Source organism: Leptopilina heterotoma, unplaced genomic scaffold (assembly GCF_015476425.1).
Source record: "Leptopilina heterotoma isolate Lh14 unplaced genomic scaffold, ASM1547642v1 Lhet_54, whole genome shotgun sequence".
NCBI classification, from domain to species: domain Eukaryota; kingdom Metazoa; phylum Arthropoda; class Insecta; order Hymenoptera; family Figitidae; genus Leptopilina; species Leptopilina heterotoma.
The window spans coordinates 2,482,543-2,501,726 of record NW_025111118.1 but is presented as its reverse complement, the minus strand read 5'-3'; the positions used below and the strand labels follow the sequence as shown (position 1 = coordinate 2,501,726).

Here is a 19,184-nt window from a genome sequence, read left to right as displayed (position 1 = left end):
GTCAAAATGAAAAAACATTGACAAAATATAATATTTCGATGCTTATTTAAAAAAAGTACATTTATTTAAAAATTAAAATAATTACCGAAAATTAAAATAATTTTTTCCAAATTTCGAAAAAAATGTCTACAAATGGAAATCGTTCGAATAATTTTTCCACCAAACCATCGCCAAGTCAAGTAACAAAAAATAATGAGAAAAACAATGAAAATTTACAACAACAGAACGAAATTGATCCCGATGATCCTTGTATAAAGAAAGAAGAAGAAATTAAAAGAGAACCGTTAATGTTTAAACCAACGATTGGTTTAGATCCAAGGTAAATAAATATTAATAGAATTTACAATAAAATTTAACATTTAAATTTATTCATTTAATATTTAAATAAAATTTAATATTTAAATTTATTTATTTAATATTTAAATAAAATTTAAATAAATATTAAAAGAATTTACAATAAAAAATGGATGAATTATTATTTAATTAATTATTATGTTTAATTTATTATTAATAAAATTAATTTAGTTTTCGTTTAAATTTTCCAATAAAAAAGAATTGTGAACTGAAATAATTTTTCTAAAAGATTTCAACAACAAAATCAAACATTGAGATGTTATGTGAGTTACGTCGATTTTTTTCGTTGTGAAAAAATTCTTGGAGAAAATCAAGAAGCCTGCCAATGGTTTAAAGAAAGTTACAATACATTTTGTCCCTTAAAATGGATTGAAGAATTCGATGATGCAAGAAATGAGGGACGATTCCCTTGGCACAGAAAAGATCAAGGCAAATTTCCAGGCAATAAATATGGCTAATGGATAAAAATAAATTTTTAAATTAATTCCCAAGAATTGTAAATTGATACGTTAGTAAATTTATACTAAATTTATATTTTATTTATAATTTATATTATATTTATATTAAATTTTTACTTAATTTATATTTCATAAAAATGTTAATAAAAAAGACAAGTAAATTACGAATATAATTATTCTTTATTACACAAACTTAATTACAATTTTTATTACAGTAATATAATTTTGGTAACATGTAAAAAAAAAAAATTAATCACTTTTTTTTAATTTTTAAGAAGCGCATTTTATAACGATTTACAAAAAATCGCCTTATTTTCCCTTATGTATTTACAATATGCACAAGTATTAAATCGAAAATTCTTATTTCTTATTATTTACATTTTTGACTAATAAACATTATGCTAATGTTCACGATTGTCTTTTCTTTTTTTTAAGTAAATAAAGCAATATAAAAAAAAAGAATTGTGACTATATAATAATATTCAATAAAAAAATAACTACTTATTAAAAACAAAAAAATTTTCACCTTATTAGATGCGCCGTGTAGACAATAAATACGAGTCAGTAAAATCTCCTTGTAGAAGATAAACTTACCATTTTAGAGTTGGTAACATTTTTCAAAATACAATATTTTCTTCCCTTATTCTTGTGTTTAAAAAAATCGCACTTTCAGTCGAATCTGCTACAGAATCTGCAATGTTAAGAAAAAAACAAAAAATTATAATCCATTTTGTAAATCCTGTTATTTGTCATCTTTAAAGATTTTTTTTTTAAATTTCATTTCATTCTTCTTTACAAATTAAATGAAATGTAATAAAATAATTGTTTAAATTGTAAATTAACTTTTTCGTTTCAATTATGAAATAATTTTAATGTTCATTAAATTTTGGAGAAAATAGAAGTTGTACAGGATTTATAAACTGGAAATGACTAAACGAAGCAATATTTCTAAGAAGAAGTTAGTAAGAATTATAATAAAAAAAAATAAGAAAAAAAATTACTCCAAGCAACTGAATTGTAAAGAATAGAAAATAAATGTTAATAAGTCCAACTCGAAAAAAAAATGCAAAAAAAAGATTCAAATTAATTGAAAGTAAAAATGTAAATTCAATTAAAACAAAATAAAGAAAAAATAAAGAATAGATAAATAGATAAATAAAATAAAAATTAAAAAATAGAAAATAAACTAAATTAGATAATAGTAGACATGCGAAATCATCGGAAATAGTAAATCAATCATTGAATGGACCAATTCACTAATATTAGAACCATCTTACGTATTAGAAATTTGTTGATTTTTAGCCTCTAGGACTGCTAATGACTAGGAGTATGATGTACATATTGACAATCAGCGTCTTGACAACTTCCCATTAATTGATATGGGCAAAGAATTCCATCGGCTCTTGAATTCCTAAAAGAATAATTTCTTTTTCAATTCCTGCATAGAATTTTATTAAAATTTATAAAACTAATTGAATGGTTTTGAAGAATTTTATGTAAATTTCTGAAAATAATTAAATTCTATCGAGATATTCAATTTAAATTGTATTCAAAGTAATTGAATTCTTATAAAGAATTTAAAAATTTTTTTTGAAAATAATTGAAATCTTACAAATATTTTCGACGAATTTAATGTAAATTGTACTGCAAATAATTTAATTCTTATATAGAATTTAATTAAAAATATTAATTGAATTTTAATTCTTTCGAGAAATTTTATTGAAACTTTATTAAAAATAATTGAATTTTTCCAAAGTTTTTCAATTAATTTAATTAAAATTAATTCTTATAAAGAATTTTATAAACATTTTGGAAAATAATTGAATTCTTACAAATATTTTCGACGAATTTAATGTAAATTATATTGCAAATAATTCAATTCTTATATAGAATACAATTTAAAATAATTGAATTTGAATTCTTTCGAGACATTTTATTAAAACTTTATTGAAAATAATTGAATACCTACGAAGAATTTTATTATGTATAAAAATAATTTTATTGAAAATAATTGAATACCTGCGAAGAATTTTATGATAATTTTTAAAATACAATTCAATTGGTTTGAAGAATTGTATTACAGTTTGTGAAAATAATACCTAATAACAATTAATTAGTTAATCAGTCAATATTTGATTTTTTTTAATTTTGAATCTGAAATTATTCAAAAATTGAAGTTGATATTTGAAAATAAAAAATTTTGTAATTTATATAATAATTAATTAAATGCTGCGTTTCAAGCGCTGGCGTCCGTAATATTTGCTAATAAATTAATAATGTTTAAACATAAATATTAAAATATTTTACTTTTATAATTAATAAAAATTTTCAAACATTCCAATTAAAAAACCTTTTGAAATTTAATTATTTCTGAAAATTCCTATTATAACGCTTCTGCTATTCAATTATTTTCTAAAATTTTAATTGAAATTCTTTGGTATATATCAATTTTTATCAGAATTTAACTGAGAGAATTCAATTATTTGAATTCAAAAATAAATCATTGCTAAAATAATTGATTATTTCTGAAAATTGCAACTGTACCTTTTTATAAAATAAAAAAAAGAATGAAAACCTGAAAAATGTTTAAAGTAAGAAAGAAAATGTAAAGACTGGTAATTTCTGAATGTTTTGAAGAAAATAAATATTAATTTTTTTATTTAGTAGCAGATTTAAAATAGTGCAAATTATCATAAAAAAGTAGCTTTTAGTGTCACAAATCTAAAAAAGAGTTCAAATCGTAGCAAATCGTAAACAGATTAAAATCATAGATTTTAGTAAATGATTGGATAGAGTTATAAATACCTTGCAGTTTTCATATGATCCAAAATTGAAACATAAGGCCTCATTGTTTTCTTTTTCGTTTGTACATCAGCACCGCTAATTTGATTTGAAACGGAACTCTCTTCCATATGGCACGTAACAGAAGATTCATCATTATTATCCATTCTTGACGATGAAGAATCGATCGTTTTCTTATTCCCAAGTGAATCATTCACCTCATTGGTCTGTTTCACCTGCGATTGTGAAACATTGTCGCTGACGGTATTAATATTTTTACTGCAACTTGGCACATCCAATGATACAATTTCATTTCGTGACGAATTAACAGTTTTCACGTGATCCTTGACAACTTCAGCAGATTTATGATTTTTCGAACTGCTGCCACTTGTTGAAATTGATTCACAAGAATTTTGCCCCTCCATTGGACTAGAAATATTTTCATCACAAACTTGCGACTGTTGTGTTGTACTCTGAGAATTTGTAATTTGATTCGAATCAGTTGAATTTGATGCTTGATTTATTGTATTCGATGAATTCGATTCTGTAATTTGACTCGAAGTATCCGATTCCTTTCCGTTTGATTTTGTACTTGTTGCAGAAATTTTTCGCCTCTTGTCGTTTTTCTTTTTACAAAGTTGACTTGTGTGTTGAGCCACTTCCTTCAGTCTGTTGTTCACTAATTGAACGCCCGATTCAGGAACTCTGGAAGAAAATTACATTTTAATTATAGAAATTTGATATTTTTTTCAGTATTAAATATTAAAATAAGAAAAAAATACCCATCTTACTTGTATTTTTGACCGTAAATTCGATTTCCAAGTCCAGTGCAAATTTTCGATAGTCTGAAACATTCCTTTCTGCCGATATTCATTTTCTCATGAACAGTGGACACCTTTAGACCCATATTTGTGACCTTATCCTTTTGTTCTTGTAGCTTTTCCTCAGTTAGCCTCAGTTGTTCCACGAGTTTCTTCACCTCCTCAGTTAAATTCGACTGTAAATCTTTCTCCAATTCCCACTGTCGAAGACTTTTCGAAACTTCGGCCAAATCGTCCAAAACTTCGTACCTGTTTAGGTGAAAATTTTTTTTTTACTTAAAAAAAATTCTATAATTGTCAAATTTTATAAATTATGTAACAATTTTTGTAACTTTTCTAAAGAATTTTTCTTTCTAACTGTTTTTAATTTTAAAATAAACGTATTAAAAATCATTAAATTCTTGCGAAGAATTTTATCAAAATATTTGAAAATTGGTGAATTCCTTCGAAGAATTTATTAAAATTCTAAAAAATAATAGTAAAGAATTTTATAAAAATTTTTGAAATCCTAATTAAATTCTTTTGAAGATATTCTTTGAATTTTTTTTTAAATAATGGAATTTCTTTAATAATTTCAATTGAGAATTTTTTAAAAAATAATTAAATTCTTTTCAGAAATTTATAACAATTTTTTAAAATAATTTAATTCATTCAAGAAGTTTTATTAAAATATTGAAAACAATTGAATTCTTTCAAAAAATAGTAAAGGTTTTGACAATAATTGAATTTTTTCAAAATATTTCTTACATTTTGTTTAATATAATCGATTTTGTTAGTAATTAAAATTTATTTTTTTGCTATTAAATTTTATTTAAATTATTGACAGGAAATTAAATTCTTTTAAACAATTTTATTGGAGTTTTTGTAAATAATTAAATTCTTTTGAAGAATTTCTTTAAGTTTTTTTTGAAAATAATGTAGTTTTTTTTAGTAATTTTCATTGAAAACTTTGAAAATACATAATTGAATTTATTTATTTAGAATTAAAAAAACAATGTTTTAATAATTTTTTTTAAATAATCGTGTCTGTTAATAATTATATTTAAACAATTGATTACTGAATTTTATTAAAATTTTATTAAAAATAATTGAATTCCTGGGAAGAAATTTACTATTTATAAAAATAATTGAATCCTTGCGAAGAATTTTACTATTTATAAAAATAATTGAATTATTTCAAAGAATTTATTAAAATTTCAGAAAATAATTGAATTTTTTCCAAACATTTTATTAAAATTTTATTGAAAATAATTTATTTTTAGCAAAGAAGTTTACTAAATAATTTAATTCTTGTGAAGAATTTTACTATTTATAAAAATAATTGAATTTTTTCAAAGAATTTAATAAAATTTCAGAAAATAATTGAATTTTTTCGAAAAATTTTATTAAAAATGAAAAAACAAAAATTGAATCCTTTCCTGAAATTTTATTAAAATTGTATTGAAAATAATTGATTTTTTTGCAAAAAAATTTACTAAATAATTTAATTCTTACAAAGAATTTTACTATTTATAAAAATAATTGTATTTTTTCAAAGAATTTATTAAATTTTCAGAAAATAATTGAATTTTTTTCGAAAAATGTTATTAAAAATGAAAAAACAAAAATTAAATCCTTTCCTGAAATTTTATTAAAATTTTATTGAAAATAATTGATTTTTTGCAAAGAAATTTACTAAATATTTTAATTCTTGTGAAGAATTTTACTATTTATAAAAATAATTGAATTATTTCAAAGAATTTCTGAAAATTTCAGTAAATAATTGAATGTTTTCGTAAAATTTTATTAAAAATTAAATCTTTTCCTGAAATTATATTAAAATTGTATTGAAAATTATTTTCCGAAGAATGTTAATATTTATGAAAAGAATTGAATTCTTACAAAGAATGTTATTAAAATTTTTGAAAATAACAAACAATATTATGTAATTAATTATGTACTTTTAAAGTGATTTTTTTAAATTTTGAATATGAAATTATTAAAAAATTTAAATTTATATTTGAAAATAAAAAATCTTATAATTTGTATAATAATAATAATAAATTGAATATCATGTTTCGCGTAACATTTTTTAGTTAATAATTAAATAAAAAATTAATATTAATATTAATTAACAAGTGTATTTGTTTTCTGTGTGAAAAATATGTTTTTCTATTCAATCGTTGATTATAAACGTTGTAAACTTTATCAAAGTTATAGAAAATAATCAAATTTACCAATTGTTTAAAGTAACATTTTCTTACCGTTTAGCCACTAATTCCTGTTCTGTCTCCACCAGTTTCCTCTTCATCTCTTCATTTCCTAGCTTCGTCACTGTCTCCACCTCTGTTTGGACATTATTTTTAATCACATCCCACACTTGCTGGCCCTTTTCCTTACTGGGCACTTTACTGGCGTCATTATTTTCCTTTAAATTCGATTTTTCACTTTCTTTTTGTTCTGACTCGACTGTTTTCGAAACGATTGGTTCTTTTCTTGAATTTGACTCCTCTACAGTCATCGACTCTTTATTAGTAGTCGATTCCTTCTCAGATATTTTTGCAATTGTCGATTCCTTCTCAGATATTTTCGCAGTAGTCGATTCCTTCTCAGATGTTTTCGCAGCAGTCGATTTCTTCTCAGATATTTTCGCAGTAGTCGGTTCCTTCTCAGATGTTTTTGCATTCGTCAATTCCTTCTCAATAATTCTCGTTTCTTTGACAATTGAATTTTCAACAGTTGTTTCTTTCTCGACAGTTAATTTGATCCCACTAGTTTGTTCTTTCGATTTTTCCCCATCTTTTGTAATTGACAAATCATCTTTTGCAGTTGACGCTTGTTTCGAAATTTCACTCTCATTCGAATTTGACTCTTTATCGGAATTTTTCTCAACACTTATCCTAGTGGAAGTAGTAGTATTATCACAAGCAGGAGTTGTACTATTTGTCGATAAGGCAACAATTGGAGTTTCCGTATTAATCCGTTTTTGTACACTAGTCTCACTATTGTCTCGAGTATCACAAGTTTCTTCCGACAAAATAATCACAGAATCATCTAAATTAGTTTGTTCCTCATTATTTGTGCCAACGATTATTTTCCTTCCCTCATCGTTTTGCGACACTTGTACTTGTAGTAATTTCAAATTAATTTGCTCGCATGTTAAAATTCTCAATTTTGGAAATGTTGGTTCCTTTGGTTTCTCTTCGAGTATGTTTGAAATTGGTGAACTTATTTTCACGGATTTTTTAGGCGATGTACCGATATTAGTTATTTGAACTGTTATATTCGACTTTATTGTGGGTGCAAGTGTGTTTTCTGAAGAACTAGAAGGTGGAATGTCGACTGGACTTTTTTTAATTGTATTTGTTTTGGAAATATTCGTTTCTGATGATGATGATGATGTTAATGATGATGAGGGTGTTGAAGTGGCTTTTGGCGTTGGACAAGTTACTGAAACGGAAACTGGAGGATCTGGTGGAATAACACTATTAGTATTCGAAGTCGATCCAGGAGCAGTGGATCTCTGCAATTTTAATTTTTCACGCTCGACAATCTGCTGCTTCAATCGATGGTATTCTGCTTGTTGCGATACTGGCAAGTGACGAAGTGCCTATAAAATAATCTCCATACAAGCTACTCGTAAAAGCAAAATTAACCCTTTTTTTCGTGCAAACTCTTTGCAAACTCATTTTCCAATTTTCACTTTTACGAAATAGACCATCTTTCAATTAATAGTACATATATTTACATTTTTTTTTTAATTAAATCAAAGCATTTTTGGAAAATCAGGCCTCGGATTGACTTTAAGATGCAAAAAAAGACGTTTCAGTCGATTCAAAGTACGAAAAAAATTTCATTTAGGATTGTCACTTAACCCCATAACTTCAATTTTTAATTTTTCTAAAATACAATCGCCTCACAAAATTAAAAAAAAATATTAGTCCCATTTTTCTTAAAAAATACAATTTTTTATTTAAAAAAAATTGTAATAAAATTCTCAAAAATATTAAAATTTCAATAAAATTTTAAAAAATTTACAATTATTTAACATAATTTCTCAATTAATTACTTTTTGGATATTCATTTGGATTTGAACAATTCTTAATTACAATTTTACAAAAAAATAATTTTTTCAAAATTTCTAAGCTCCAATTGAGGGGACGGATTCTAAAAGGGGATACGCGTGGATTCACGCGTTTAAGTTTTGTCCACTAGGTCAATTTTTGAAACTATTACAAATTGCAATTTGAATTACTGAAGTTTGTAGAGAATGAAAATGCGCATCTTTTTTCTTTAAGAAATAAATTTATATCTTTTTTAGTTTATGAAATAATGAGAAAAAACTAAATTTTTGAAAACAAAAAATTTAAATGTTTTGCGTCTTTAACTCGTGCTGGCGTTTTTGATTTTTCATATTTTGTAATCAAACAAAAACGAACTTACAGATTAAGACTTCCTGAAACCAACTATACTTTTAAAACTACAAAATCTTAATTAATAAAAAGTTTATTAATTTTTTCGAAAGACGTTGCAAAAAATGTGTTTTTCCAACTTTCAACGCTTCGTTTATCGAGGAAATTTTAAGGTACAAAAAACTTCCAGTGACAAAGTTTTTCATTACTATACGGACAAGTTTTCTGTAAAATTTTATTAACATGATATGAATGCTTACAAAGTTATTAATGTTTAAAGCGTATGGTGCGTCAGATTTCTCGCGCCTCGAACACATTGAGTCCCAAGGTGTTCGTTTGTAACAGATTAAGACTATTTTAGTTTATTCATTTGTTTACTTAAAAAAATACAATTTTTAATGAAGTCACAGATAACTTTTGGAATCGCAGTTTAGTTAAAAACGATTATTTATTATTAAAAAGTAACTAATAATAATTAGCCAAAATCGTCTGAAGATAGTTAAAATTGACTGACATACAAATAATTAATGCATAGTTATTTTGACATAAATTTAATGTTAATTAAACTAATAATTGTTGATTAAGAATAGTAAAAATATTATAATTTTAGTTATTGACTAGTTTTTTGCTATCAAAGTAATTATTTTTAAATAATATTTAACTATGAGATTATGACGATTTGGCTAACTTTATATAAAAGTAGCATCAGTTTATTTATTTTAACATGTATTCTAAGTAAAAAACATAATATAAGAAATATTTTTTTAAAAAATATTGCAGAATTATTTGCAAAATAATTTGTACAATAATTCTATATTTTCTATATTCTATATTGTCGTTAAAACATATTGCTCTCTCATAGAGGAAGTATTTTTATTTTATTTATATCTGTATTTTGTCAGACATTTTCATAAAATAGAATTTTTTTGGTTATCATGTGCACTTTTCGAGGAAGTAACCCTTTTTTAAATGATATTTTCCTCAAACTTGTGATTTGTTTTCATTCTAAGTAAAATATGGTATCCAGATGGGTCGCGGCTGCCGCGACCGTTGACTGCAAAAAAAAGGGTTCGGAAAAACCCAATACAATTTTCCCAGGATTTCGAGATTTTTTTATCACAATTGAGAAAACATTATGGCCATCTTGGTCAAGAACCGGACGATATTTCTCCAAACGGACAGGAGTTTTTTAATAATTATTTTAAAAACATGAAATGTAGTAAATGAGATCATTTTGACAAAGAGTGGAAGCTTTAAACTAAATAAAACAAGAAAGTTAAATACAAGAAATATTATTGTAGTTGAGTTTTTTATATATAACAAAATAAAACATTTATGTTAAAAATAAATTTTACTAAATTTTATTTACTGTGAATATTAATTAATAATATTAATATTCAATATTAATTGACAAACACATTTTCAACGCGTTACAAACGAACACCTTGGGACTCAATGTGTTCGAGGCGCGAGAAATCTGACGCACCATACGCTTTAAACATTAATAACTTTGTAAGCATTCATATCATGTTAATAAAATTTTACAGAAAACTTGTCCGTATAGTAATGAAAAACTTTGTCACTGGAAGTTTTTTGTACCTTAAAATTTCCTCGATAAACGAAGCGTTGAAAGTTGGAAAAACACATTTTTTGCAACGTCTTTCGAAAAAATTAATAAACTTTTTATTAATTAAGATTTTGTAGTTTTAAAAGTATAGTTGGTTTCAGGAAGTCTTAATCTGTAAGTTCGTTTTTGTTTGATTACAAAATATGAAAAATCAAAAACGCCAGCACGAGTTAAAGACGTAAAACATTTAAATTTTTTGGTTTTCAAAAATTTAGTTTTTTCTCATTATTTCATAAACTAAAAAAGATATAAATTTATTTCTTAAAGAAAAAAGATGCGCATTTTCATTGTGTATAAATTTGTGTCATTAAATTTGAAAATTGAAAATGTTTGAAAATCGCACTATTGGTCAATAGTTATACGTGACAATCCACGCGTATCCCCTTTTAGAATCCGTCCCCTCAATTATTCAAAACTGTAATTCTTTGAAAATTCAATTATTTTCTAAACTTTTCAAATAAAATTATTCAACATTTTTTGTAATTTTTGTCTTTAATTTAAATCAAATATAATTAAACTTCTGAAATTTTCAAAAAATTTTAAGTTGAAACCTTCTGAAATTTAATTACTACTCAAAATTAATAATGAAATTTCTCAAAAAATCAATTATTTTCTAGAATTTATCATTAAAATTCTTCTCTAAATCAAACATTTTTTTACAATGTTGTAAAAGTTCTCTAAGAATTGAATTTTGCAAGAAAAATAAACTTCACTTTAATTATGTCTAAAATTTAATTGTTTTCAATTCAATTTTACGAAATTTCGATTTTTTCGAAAATTTTTCCAGTGAATGTATATATTTAGAAATTTCAAAAAATTACCAATAAATAATTAATTTAAAAAAAAAAATTCTGAATAAAAATTATTCAGAATTCAAATCTAAAAAAATGTCAATTTAAAACCTTTTTGAAATTTAATTATTTCTAAAAATTTCAACTATAATCTTGCAATTGTCAATTATTTTCTAAAATTTTTAACTAACATTCGTTTCAAAATAAATTGTTTTGATTAATTTTTAGACAGTTCTTTGAGAATTCAATTACATTAATACAAAAATTCAATTATTTCCCAGAATTTTTAATTAAAATTCAAAAGTTTGATAATATTTTTAAATAAATATTTAAATGCTATTGAATTTCTACAGCAATTGAAATTATTTTAAATTCAAGTTTTCCAAAAATGATAATCAATTATTGTCTAGAATTTTTATAACTGAAATTCTGTTATAAATAAATTATTAGTAATAATATTTGAGAATGTTTGACGACAATTATTCATTTATTTTAGTTCAAGAATTCAAATTTTTTTAGAATTTTGAACTAAAATTATTCAAAAGTTTTATAATTTTGTAAAATAAATATTTTAATGTTATTGCATTTCTACAACAATTAAAATTATTTAAAATTCAAATTTTCAAAAATTTCAATTTGAATCTTTCTGAAATTTAATTACTTTTTAAAATTGAACTGTAACTTATTCAAAATTCAATTATTTTCCAGAATACAAGAAAAATTTTAATTAAAAATTCTGAAATATAATTGAATTTTGGAAAAATTTATTAATAAAACATTTTTAGAAACAATTAAATTCTGAGCATTTCAGTTTCCGAAAAATTAAAATGTTTTTGAAATTAGTTGAATTTCTAAAATTTATATTCACTGAAAAAAATTTCGAAAAAATTAAAATTTCGTAAAATTTAATTGAAAACAATTAAATTTTTCACGTATTTTAAGTGCGAACTTTTTTTCCTTTTTTCAATAATTCAATTGTCAAAAAACTTTCTTAAAATTATTTAAAATAATTGATTTATAAAATAATTTGGAAATTTACATGTTTCCAAAAATTTCTACTCATAAAACTCTTCTAAAATTCAATTATTTTTTAAAATTTCTAATTCAAATTTTTCTCTAAATTAATTGTTTTGAATAATTTTTTGAAAGTTGTTTGAGAATTCAATTTTTTTCACACAAAAATTTAATTTTTCATAAAAATTCCAACTGTAAATCTTTCTGATTTTATTTTACGTTTTTCTCACGAAAATGAAAATTCAAGTGCAGTTTATGATTTTCAATATTTTCCAATTTGACAAAAAACTAGAATTTTTGTAGCATTGTTAGAATTTTAGTATTTTTCATGACTTTGATTAAAATTCCCTGTTTTCTCTATTCTGTGGCAATTCGGTTACTGTCGAAATATTTCAATATATGAAAGAAAAGTCGAAACAGTCACATTTTTCGAAAATAAATCGAAAAAGTCGCCTTTTTTTTGCAAATAATCGACGAAAGTCGAAAAAATCATGTATTATCCGAGGCCTGAAAAATTCACCAAATCGAATAAATTATACAAAATAAACAAATCTCTCAATTTGTTAAACAAATCAATCAATCAAATCAAAATAAAAAATAAACCAGAAAATAATTTCATTTAAAAAAAAAAGAAAATATAATCTTACCAAAGGCGTAATATTAGCAGAGACTTTATTTCCATTCGTCCCATTTTCATTGGGAGGTGGTAAAGTTTTTGTCAAACTGGTTGATTGTTTGGCGGCCGCTGACTCCTGCCTCTTTCGTACATCGCGTAGAAATTGGTCGACACTTCTCTCAAATTCAGTTGTTGGTATTGTGAGAGTTGGACGTTTCTCTACACTGCTATTATTTGTGACAGCGACAATTGTATTTCGTCTCTCCGTTTCTGAATCACTTTCCGAATCTGAATTTAAACTAATGATAAATCGTTCCGATTGATTATTCGCGGACGTTATATTTGGACTTAATGAACGATTATTTTGACTATTGAGATTCACAACACGTAATGATTTATTGGCAATTATTTTCTTTGCATTTAGAGTTAGAATTGCTTTTTGTAAATTTAATTTTCTTTGCATTAGAGAATTTTGATAGCGTTTCGCATTATTTACAACTTTTGTACTTGCCGGTATCATTGGCTTTTTCATTAATTTCCTTGGCGTTCCGGATAAAAGACAGGAGGTTGCTTTTCTTTTTCCTATCGTTGAATTCGTTGTCGCTAAAGAATTGTTTATTGTGATTTTCGTCGATAGAATTCTATTCGTTAAATTCTTGGTGGGTGAGATTTTTGTTAATTTTTGAGTTTGGATTTTAGATGGTGATACTTTTTCTTGAATTTTTTGGTTTGCTTTTGCTGCTGTTTTTTGAGGCAAAACTTTTGTTGGGATTTTCGTTGATTCTTTAGTAGCTATTTTAGTTAAATCTTCAGTTGGTAAAATTGTAGTTAAAACTCTTGCGGATGAAATTTTTGGTAAAATAGGCAAAACTTTAGGTAAAATTATAGGTAAACTTTTGGGTAAAATTTTTACAGACGAAATAGTAGGGAGAACTTTTGTACTTTCATTACTAGAATCACTTTTCTGTTGTATTTCCTTAGGGGATAAATTTTTCATATCTTTAGACGCGGCTTTTTGAGGCAAATTTTTAGGAACTGAAATTTCTTTCGACAATAAAATTTCTTTAGGCGAAGTTGTTAGTTGAGGATTTGTTGAATTCAAGATCGATTTTCCGGAAGTAGTCTCGGTGCTTTTTTTTGAAGTTGAAGCAACTGATAAATTTTGAACAACTTCCTTACTTTTCGTTGGCATTGGAAATTTATTTACTTTCGGCGATTTTGTCCGTTTTCCCATGGAGGCGAGTAAAATTGCTCTCAGTTCATCCTCGTCTTCATCGACACTATTTCTTCTCGATTCTCGATTTTCATCTTTTTCTTTTTCTTTTGAGTTCGAATTCGAATTTTTCTGTACTTTCGTTCGATTCTCCTCGTCCTTTCCTGAAATTTCTTCATTCCTCTTCTCGGTTTCTTCTCTTAAATTATTCTCTCTCTCCAAATATTCGGAATCTCTCAGGTCTTTTCTCGATAAATTCTCGCCTTTTCGTAAATTATTCTCCGAATTTTCTCTGACAATATGCTCGGTGCATTGCCTGACTATATTTTCAACATCTTTCCGAATATTATTTTCCGTACATTCACGTATTACGTTCTCGGTGTATTTTCTCACGATGTCCTCGACATTTTTTCTCACAGTTATTTCTAGAGTATTTTCAAATAAGGATTTTTGATAATTTGGTTCCGTGTTTGAATTTTTTATTCTTTTTGCTGATTGAATCGAATCTTCGGTACTATTTGGGCTTTTTGGATTTTGAGGTTCATCACATTCGATTAAATGTCGTTTAGATCGTTTTCTTCGTTTTGGTTTTTTGGTACTTTTGTCAAAATCGAAATCGACCTCGGGACGATTGATGGATAAATTTTCCTTTGATTGTTGATTGTGTGGATTTATTCTCAATAGTTCAATCATCGGATGGTTTGATGGCATTTGACTCGAATTGAAATGCTCGGGTATGAATTCATTTATTGGCGGAACTGATGAATTTTCATAAGTTCTTCCGATTGGAAGTTCTTCGGTAAATCTTGATTGTGGATTTAGTAAATTTGATTGTACTAGTGGATTAGATTGTACTATTTGATTATGAACGAAGGGTGGAATTCCATTTAAGCAAAGTGATTGATAAGAAGGTTGAAGTAATTGATATGAAATATGTCCTGGATACATAAGATTTGATTCCTTTTCCATTGGCACCAGAGGACTGCCGTCAATATCAATATCGGGAAAATCATCATCAATAAGAATAACTTCAGGCTCTTTTGAAAAATTATCGTTAATGGAAAAGTTATTATTATCCGATGCTGTTGTATCGAAAAAATTGTTATTTCCCAATAAAGAAACGTTTAAATCAGGATCGAAAACAGGAATATCGGAAGGTGAATACGGTCTTTCGAAATTGGAATTTTTCGATTTTGTTCTTGAATCAACGTCCGAATTTGATGAATTTGAGATGATACTGCTTGCATTTGCAGTGGGAATTTTTTCTTTATTGCTAACGGGTAAATATGAACCAAATTTGCAAAAATTTTTACTATTTATGTTTATTAGGGAAACGTCGGTGGTGTCGATGCCCAATTGTTCGGCTTCTAGAATTAATTCGCTGTTGACGGCGTCCGTTGGGGAATAGGGAGCTTCATCAAAATTAACAGTTTTCGGAGATGAGACTTTTTCTAAATCGGTTTTTTCGGAATTTACCATTTTTGACGTATTAACAATTTCTCTGGAAACTTTATCTTCATTGTGAACGTTCTCCTTTTCGAGAACAATATCACTCTCGATATCAGAATCTAATTCCATATCTTCGATACTATTGTTGGAATCTTTTGCAGTTTCGGAAGAATTTGAGGGAAATTCGTCAACATCTTCGGCTAGGGAAATGTTATTTATGAAACTTTCGCTAAATGGACTTTCACATCTTGGTGGTGCTGCTTCCTTATCTTTCTGTAATTTTGCAACTCTATCGCGATGTTTTTTATAGACCGCGGAACGAAGAGCTATTAAGCGTAATTTTAGATCTTCATCATCGTCACCATCTTCTTCATCTTCGACTTCATTCTTATTCTTATTCTTATTTTCCTTGACTTCCTCATTTGTATTTTCTGCAATTTTCTCTTCAATCGAATTATCTTTACTCTCAATTTCCGTACTAGAATTTTCGGTAATTTCCTCAACATTTGCCTCTTGATTTTTACTCTTACTTTGCTTCGTCTCTAAAGCCTTTTGCCTCAAGATATTCAAATCTTCTTCTTCGTCGCCATTCTCATTTTTCTTTTTATCAGCAATATTTTCCGTTTCTTTATTATCATTATTTTCAGCCGTTGGTTTAAGAATATTGTTCAATTTATCTTTCAATGATGTGCCGTGATCTCTGGCTTTACTCGAAACTTTACTATCTTCTAAAGTTCCCACCATTTCGTAGTGTCGAACTTTTTTCAATAAACTCGTCACGTGAATATCAGTCGATGGCGATGATGATACAATATCAGTAGGCGATGGACGTTTTCGTATTTTCTTATAAAGTGGATTCATTAATTCTTTATGTCCAATTTTCTCTAATGGTTTAAATTTTTTTATCCTTTTCCTCATTTCCGTTGATCTATGAATTGGTGATTTAATTTTTTTCTCCGCTAAACGAGTTTCAATTAATGATGACGATGATGATTTATGTTTTTTTGGTGAAATTTTCATTTTATATTGTGGACTTTTATCGCGATGATGATGATAATGATGATGAGGTGGTTTGAGCAAACGATTTTCTTTCGATGACGTTGAATTATTAAGTTCCATTATTGTTAAATTCTCATCAATTTCATTGGCAATTGATTCGTCATCTTTATCAACAACAGACGACGCAGAATGGGGTTTTCGTTTTTTTTTCTTTTTTTTAACTTTACTTGATTTTCCACGACGTACACGTTTTGGGAGTCCGACGAGTTCCATGTCGCTGTCACTTGAAATTGGAATGAGATCGTCATTCTTTTCCTGCAGTGTAGAGTTTGTGAGGCGATCTCCCATGTGTCCTGTGTCTTTAATCAGATGATGGTTCTCCTTCCCCTGCTCTGCATCTTAAGTAACAAGGTGTACTTCTACTTGATTAGAAATAGAGTAAACATACCAAAAGAATCTACAAATAACTTAATTTATAATTATAATTTTAAAAAAAATATACAAATTGGTACAAATATTAAAAATATTAAAGATGAAAAATATCTAAGAACAGGGTTGGCACAAAAACAACTTATAAGAATATTATTATAAAACAAGAAGAAATCAATCACTCCGAGTCGAAGACCATTTCCATCCATTTCTTCATGTTTTATAATAATTAAAGACGACCGAGTGATCAAATCATTATTTTATATTATAAAACTACTGCTACCGTAACTTCTACAAGTAGTAAAATATTTGAAAATAATGTAATTTCGAAGAAGAATTTTCTTATTTATAAAGATAATTGAAATTTTGACAAGAATTTTTTTAAATAATTGAATTCTTTTGGAAAATATTATTAATATTGAAAATTGTTGAATTCAGGAAAATTTTTGAAAAGAATTGAAATTTTGCCAAGAATTTTATTAAAATATTTGAAAATTTAATTTCGGAGAAGAATTTTATTATTTATAAAGATAATTAAAATTTTGATAAGAATTTTTTTAAATTGTTGAATATAATTGAATTTCCGAAATAATTTGTAACTTCTCCAAAATTCAATTTTTTTAAAAGTGTTTTTAACTAAAATTCTTCTATAAATCTATTATTTCTAATAATTAATTAAATTTATAGTAAAAAATGGAACTAATTTCAGAAGAATTTGAATTATTAAAATTTTTCAAAAATCTAAGTTCTTTAAAATTTCGAATCAAAATTCTTGAAAATTGAAATTTTATAAAATTTGAAATTGAAACATTTTTAAGTCCATCTATTTATATGAAAATTGTAAGCGCAACATTTTTTAAAATTCATTTCATTTTGAAATATTTAAGTAAAATTATTTATTAAATAATTTATAAGTTATTATTTTCTGATAGTTCTTCAAGAATTAATTTATTTTAAAAGAAATTATTGCCAGAAACTTTTTCCTGATCTGTGGCAACCCTGAAAAACATAAATTTTTTCCATTAATACTTTCTTTAATTTTCTTTCCCCTATTCTTTACTTTACTAAAGAGAATTGACAAATTACTACAATTTTCGAAATTATTTTAGGGGAATAAACATGAGGAATAAAAAACTATGAATAGCATTACAAATATAATAAAATTACTGAAATTAAATTACTATAATTACTAGTTCATTCGAATGGGGTAAATTGAATAATAGCTCTCTGAATAAATAAAAATAATAGAATACGTATGAAATGTCAAATTTAGAAATTAAGGTGTTAATAAACAAAAATGGCACATGTTTCATAATTGTTCATTATATAAGTAATTACCACAAAAAACTAATAAAAATGAATACTAAACAAAGCATAACGTGCAGCTGAATTAATAATCTCTCATTATTCACGTTTATATTAGAAATGAAACGGAAATTAAATATCAAAAAATTAATAATACATGACTCAGCAATATATATATCAACAAATATTTCCATATTTAGAATGAATGAATATAACAATTAATCAAATCGAAATATTATGAATAAGAGAGAATAAATACTAAAATTTTCAGAAATTCAACTTAAAATTTTCCTGCTATTACCTTTTTTGTAAGGAAGTTTCGAACTATTGTATCTGCTAGAAATTTCGGTAGGTGCATGATGAGGATGAGGTTGTAATTGTAAGCGACCATCACGGAATTTCTCCATACGTCGTTGATAATTTATGTGTCCTTCTTCCGATGAGCTGACATCATCGAGAGATATTTCTCCTTCTTCCTTTTCGTCGTCAAAAATTGCAATTGCATCATTGCATTCGCTTGAGAAATCACTCGCCATATTTTTTTCGTGCTTCCTTTTAAACTTTTTGCTTCCTAACTTTTTACCCTTAAATTTACTTAAATAGATGATAAATTAATTAAATTCCATATGATTATTAAAGAAAAAAATAACTTGCTTTTTTTAAGCGATGACCAAAGCAATTACGCATTACAAGTTTCTTTTGTCCTCCTTTAATAAAAAAAAAATGAATTGTTTCTTTTTTTAGAAAGCCAAATTATTAAAAAAAAAGTTAATTTTGAAATATTAATAAAATTGTTCACATAAATCTTGTTTTAGGTGACGAAATTAATGAAAACTATGTAAAACACACTTTTTTTCTTCCGAAAGATTTTTCTCACGATTCTCTGCTTCTTCATGCTGTGGCCATTTTGAAAAATCGAAACACAAAGAAATGTCA

At 25.6% G+C, this 19,184-nt stretch overlaps 2 protein-coding genes across 2 annotated transcripts; one reads left to right on the top strand and one right to left on the bottom strand.

Moving 5' to 3' along the window:
- The first annotated feature begins 27 nt into the window (after positions 1–27).
- Positions 28–856, top strand: LOC122508533 (cytochrome c oxidase subunit 12, mitochondrial-like). Its single transcript, XM_043621947.1, has 2 exons — positions 28–319; positions 584–856. The coding sequence occupies exons 1-2, from the start codon at positions 123–125 to the stop codon at positions 810–812; spliced, it is 426 nt and encodes a 141-aa protein (XP_043477882.1). The 5' UTR covers positions 28–122; the 3' UTR covers positions 813–856.
- A 117-nt stretch (positions 857–973) lies between these two features.
- LOC122508509 (nuclear pore complex protein DDB_G0274915-like) lies at positions 974–19,158 on the bottom strand. Its single transcript, XM_043621914.1, has 7 exons — positions 18,550–19,158; positions 12,885–16,912; positions 6,658–8,003; positions 4,385–4,663; positions 3,618–4,298; positions 2,090–2,223; positions 974–1,503 (listed from the first exon to the last, which is right to left on the bottom strand). Exons 1-6 carry the CDS (start codon positions 18,782–18,784, stop codon positions 2,127–2,129), a joined length of 6,666 nt encoding a protein of 2,221 aa, XP_043477849.1. The 5' UTR covers positions 18,785–19,158; the 3' UTR covers positions 974–1,503; positions 2,090–2,126.
- Between the last annotated feature and the right edge of the window lie 26 nt (positions 19,159–19,184).

Excerpts from the sequence above, each read along its gene's own strand:
- LOC122508509 (XM_043621914.1), bottom strand. The coding sequence starts at position 18,784 with ATGGCGAGTGATTTCTCAAGCGAATGCAATGATGCAATTGCAATTTTT. Across the intron at positions 16,913-18,549 it reads GAAACTTCCTTACAAAAAAG|ATGCAGAGCAGGGGAAGGAG; the intron begins GTAATAGCAGGA and ends TTGTTACTTAAG. Across the intron at positions 2,224-3,617 it reads GATCATATGAAAACTGCAAG|GAATTCAAGAGCCGATGGAA; the intron begins GTATTTATAACT and ends TTATTCTTTTAG.
- LOC122508533 (XM_043621947.1), top strand. The coding sequence starts at position 123 with ATGTCTACAAATGGAAATCGTTCGAATAATTTTTCCACCAAACCATCG. Across the intron at positions 320-583 it reads ACGATTGGTTTAGATCCAAG|ATTTCAACAACAAAATCAAA; the intron begins GTAAATAAATAT and ends TTTTTCTAAAAG.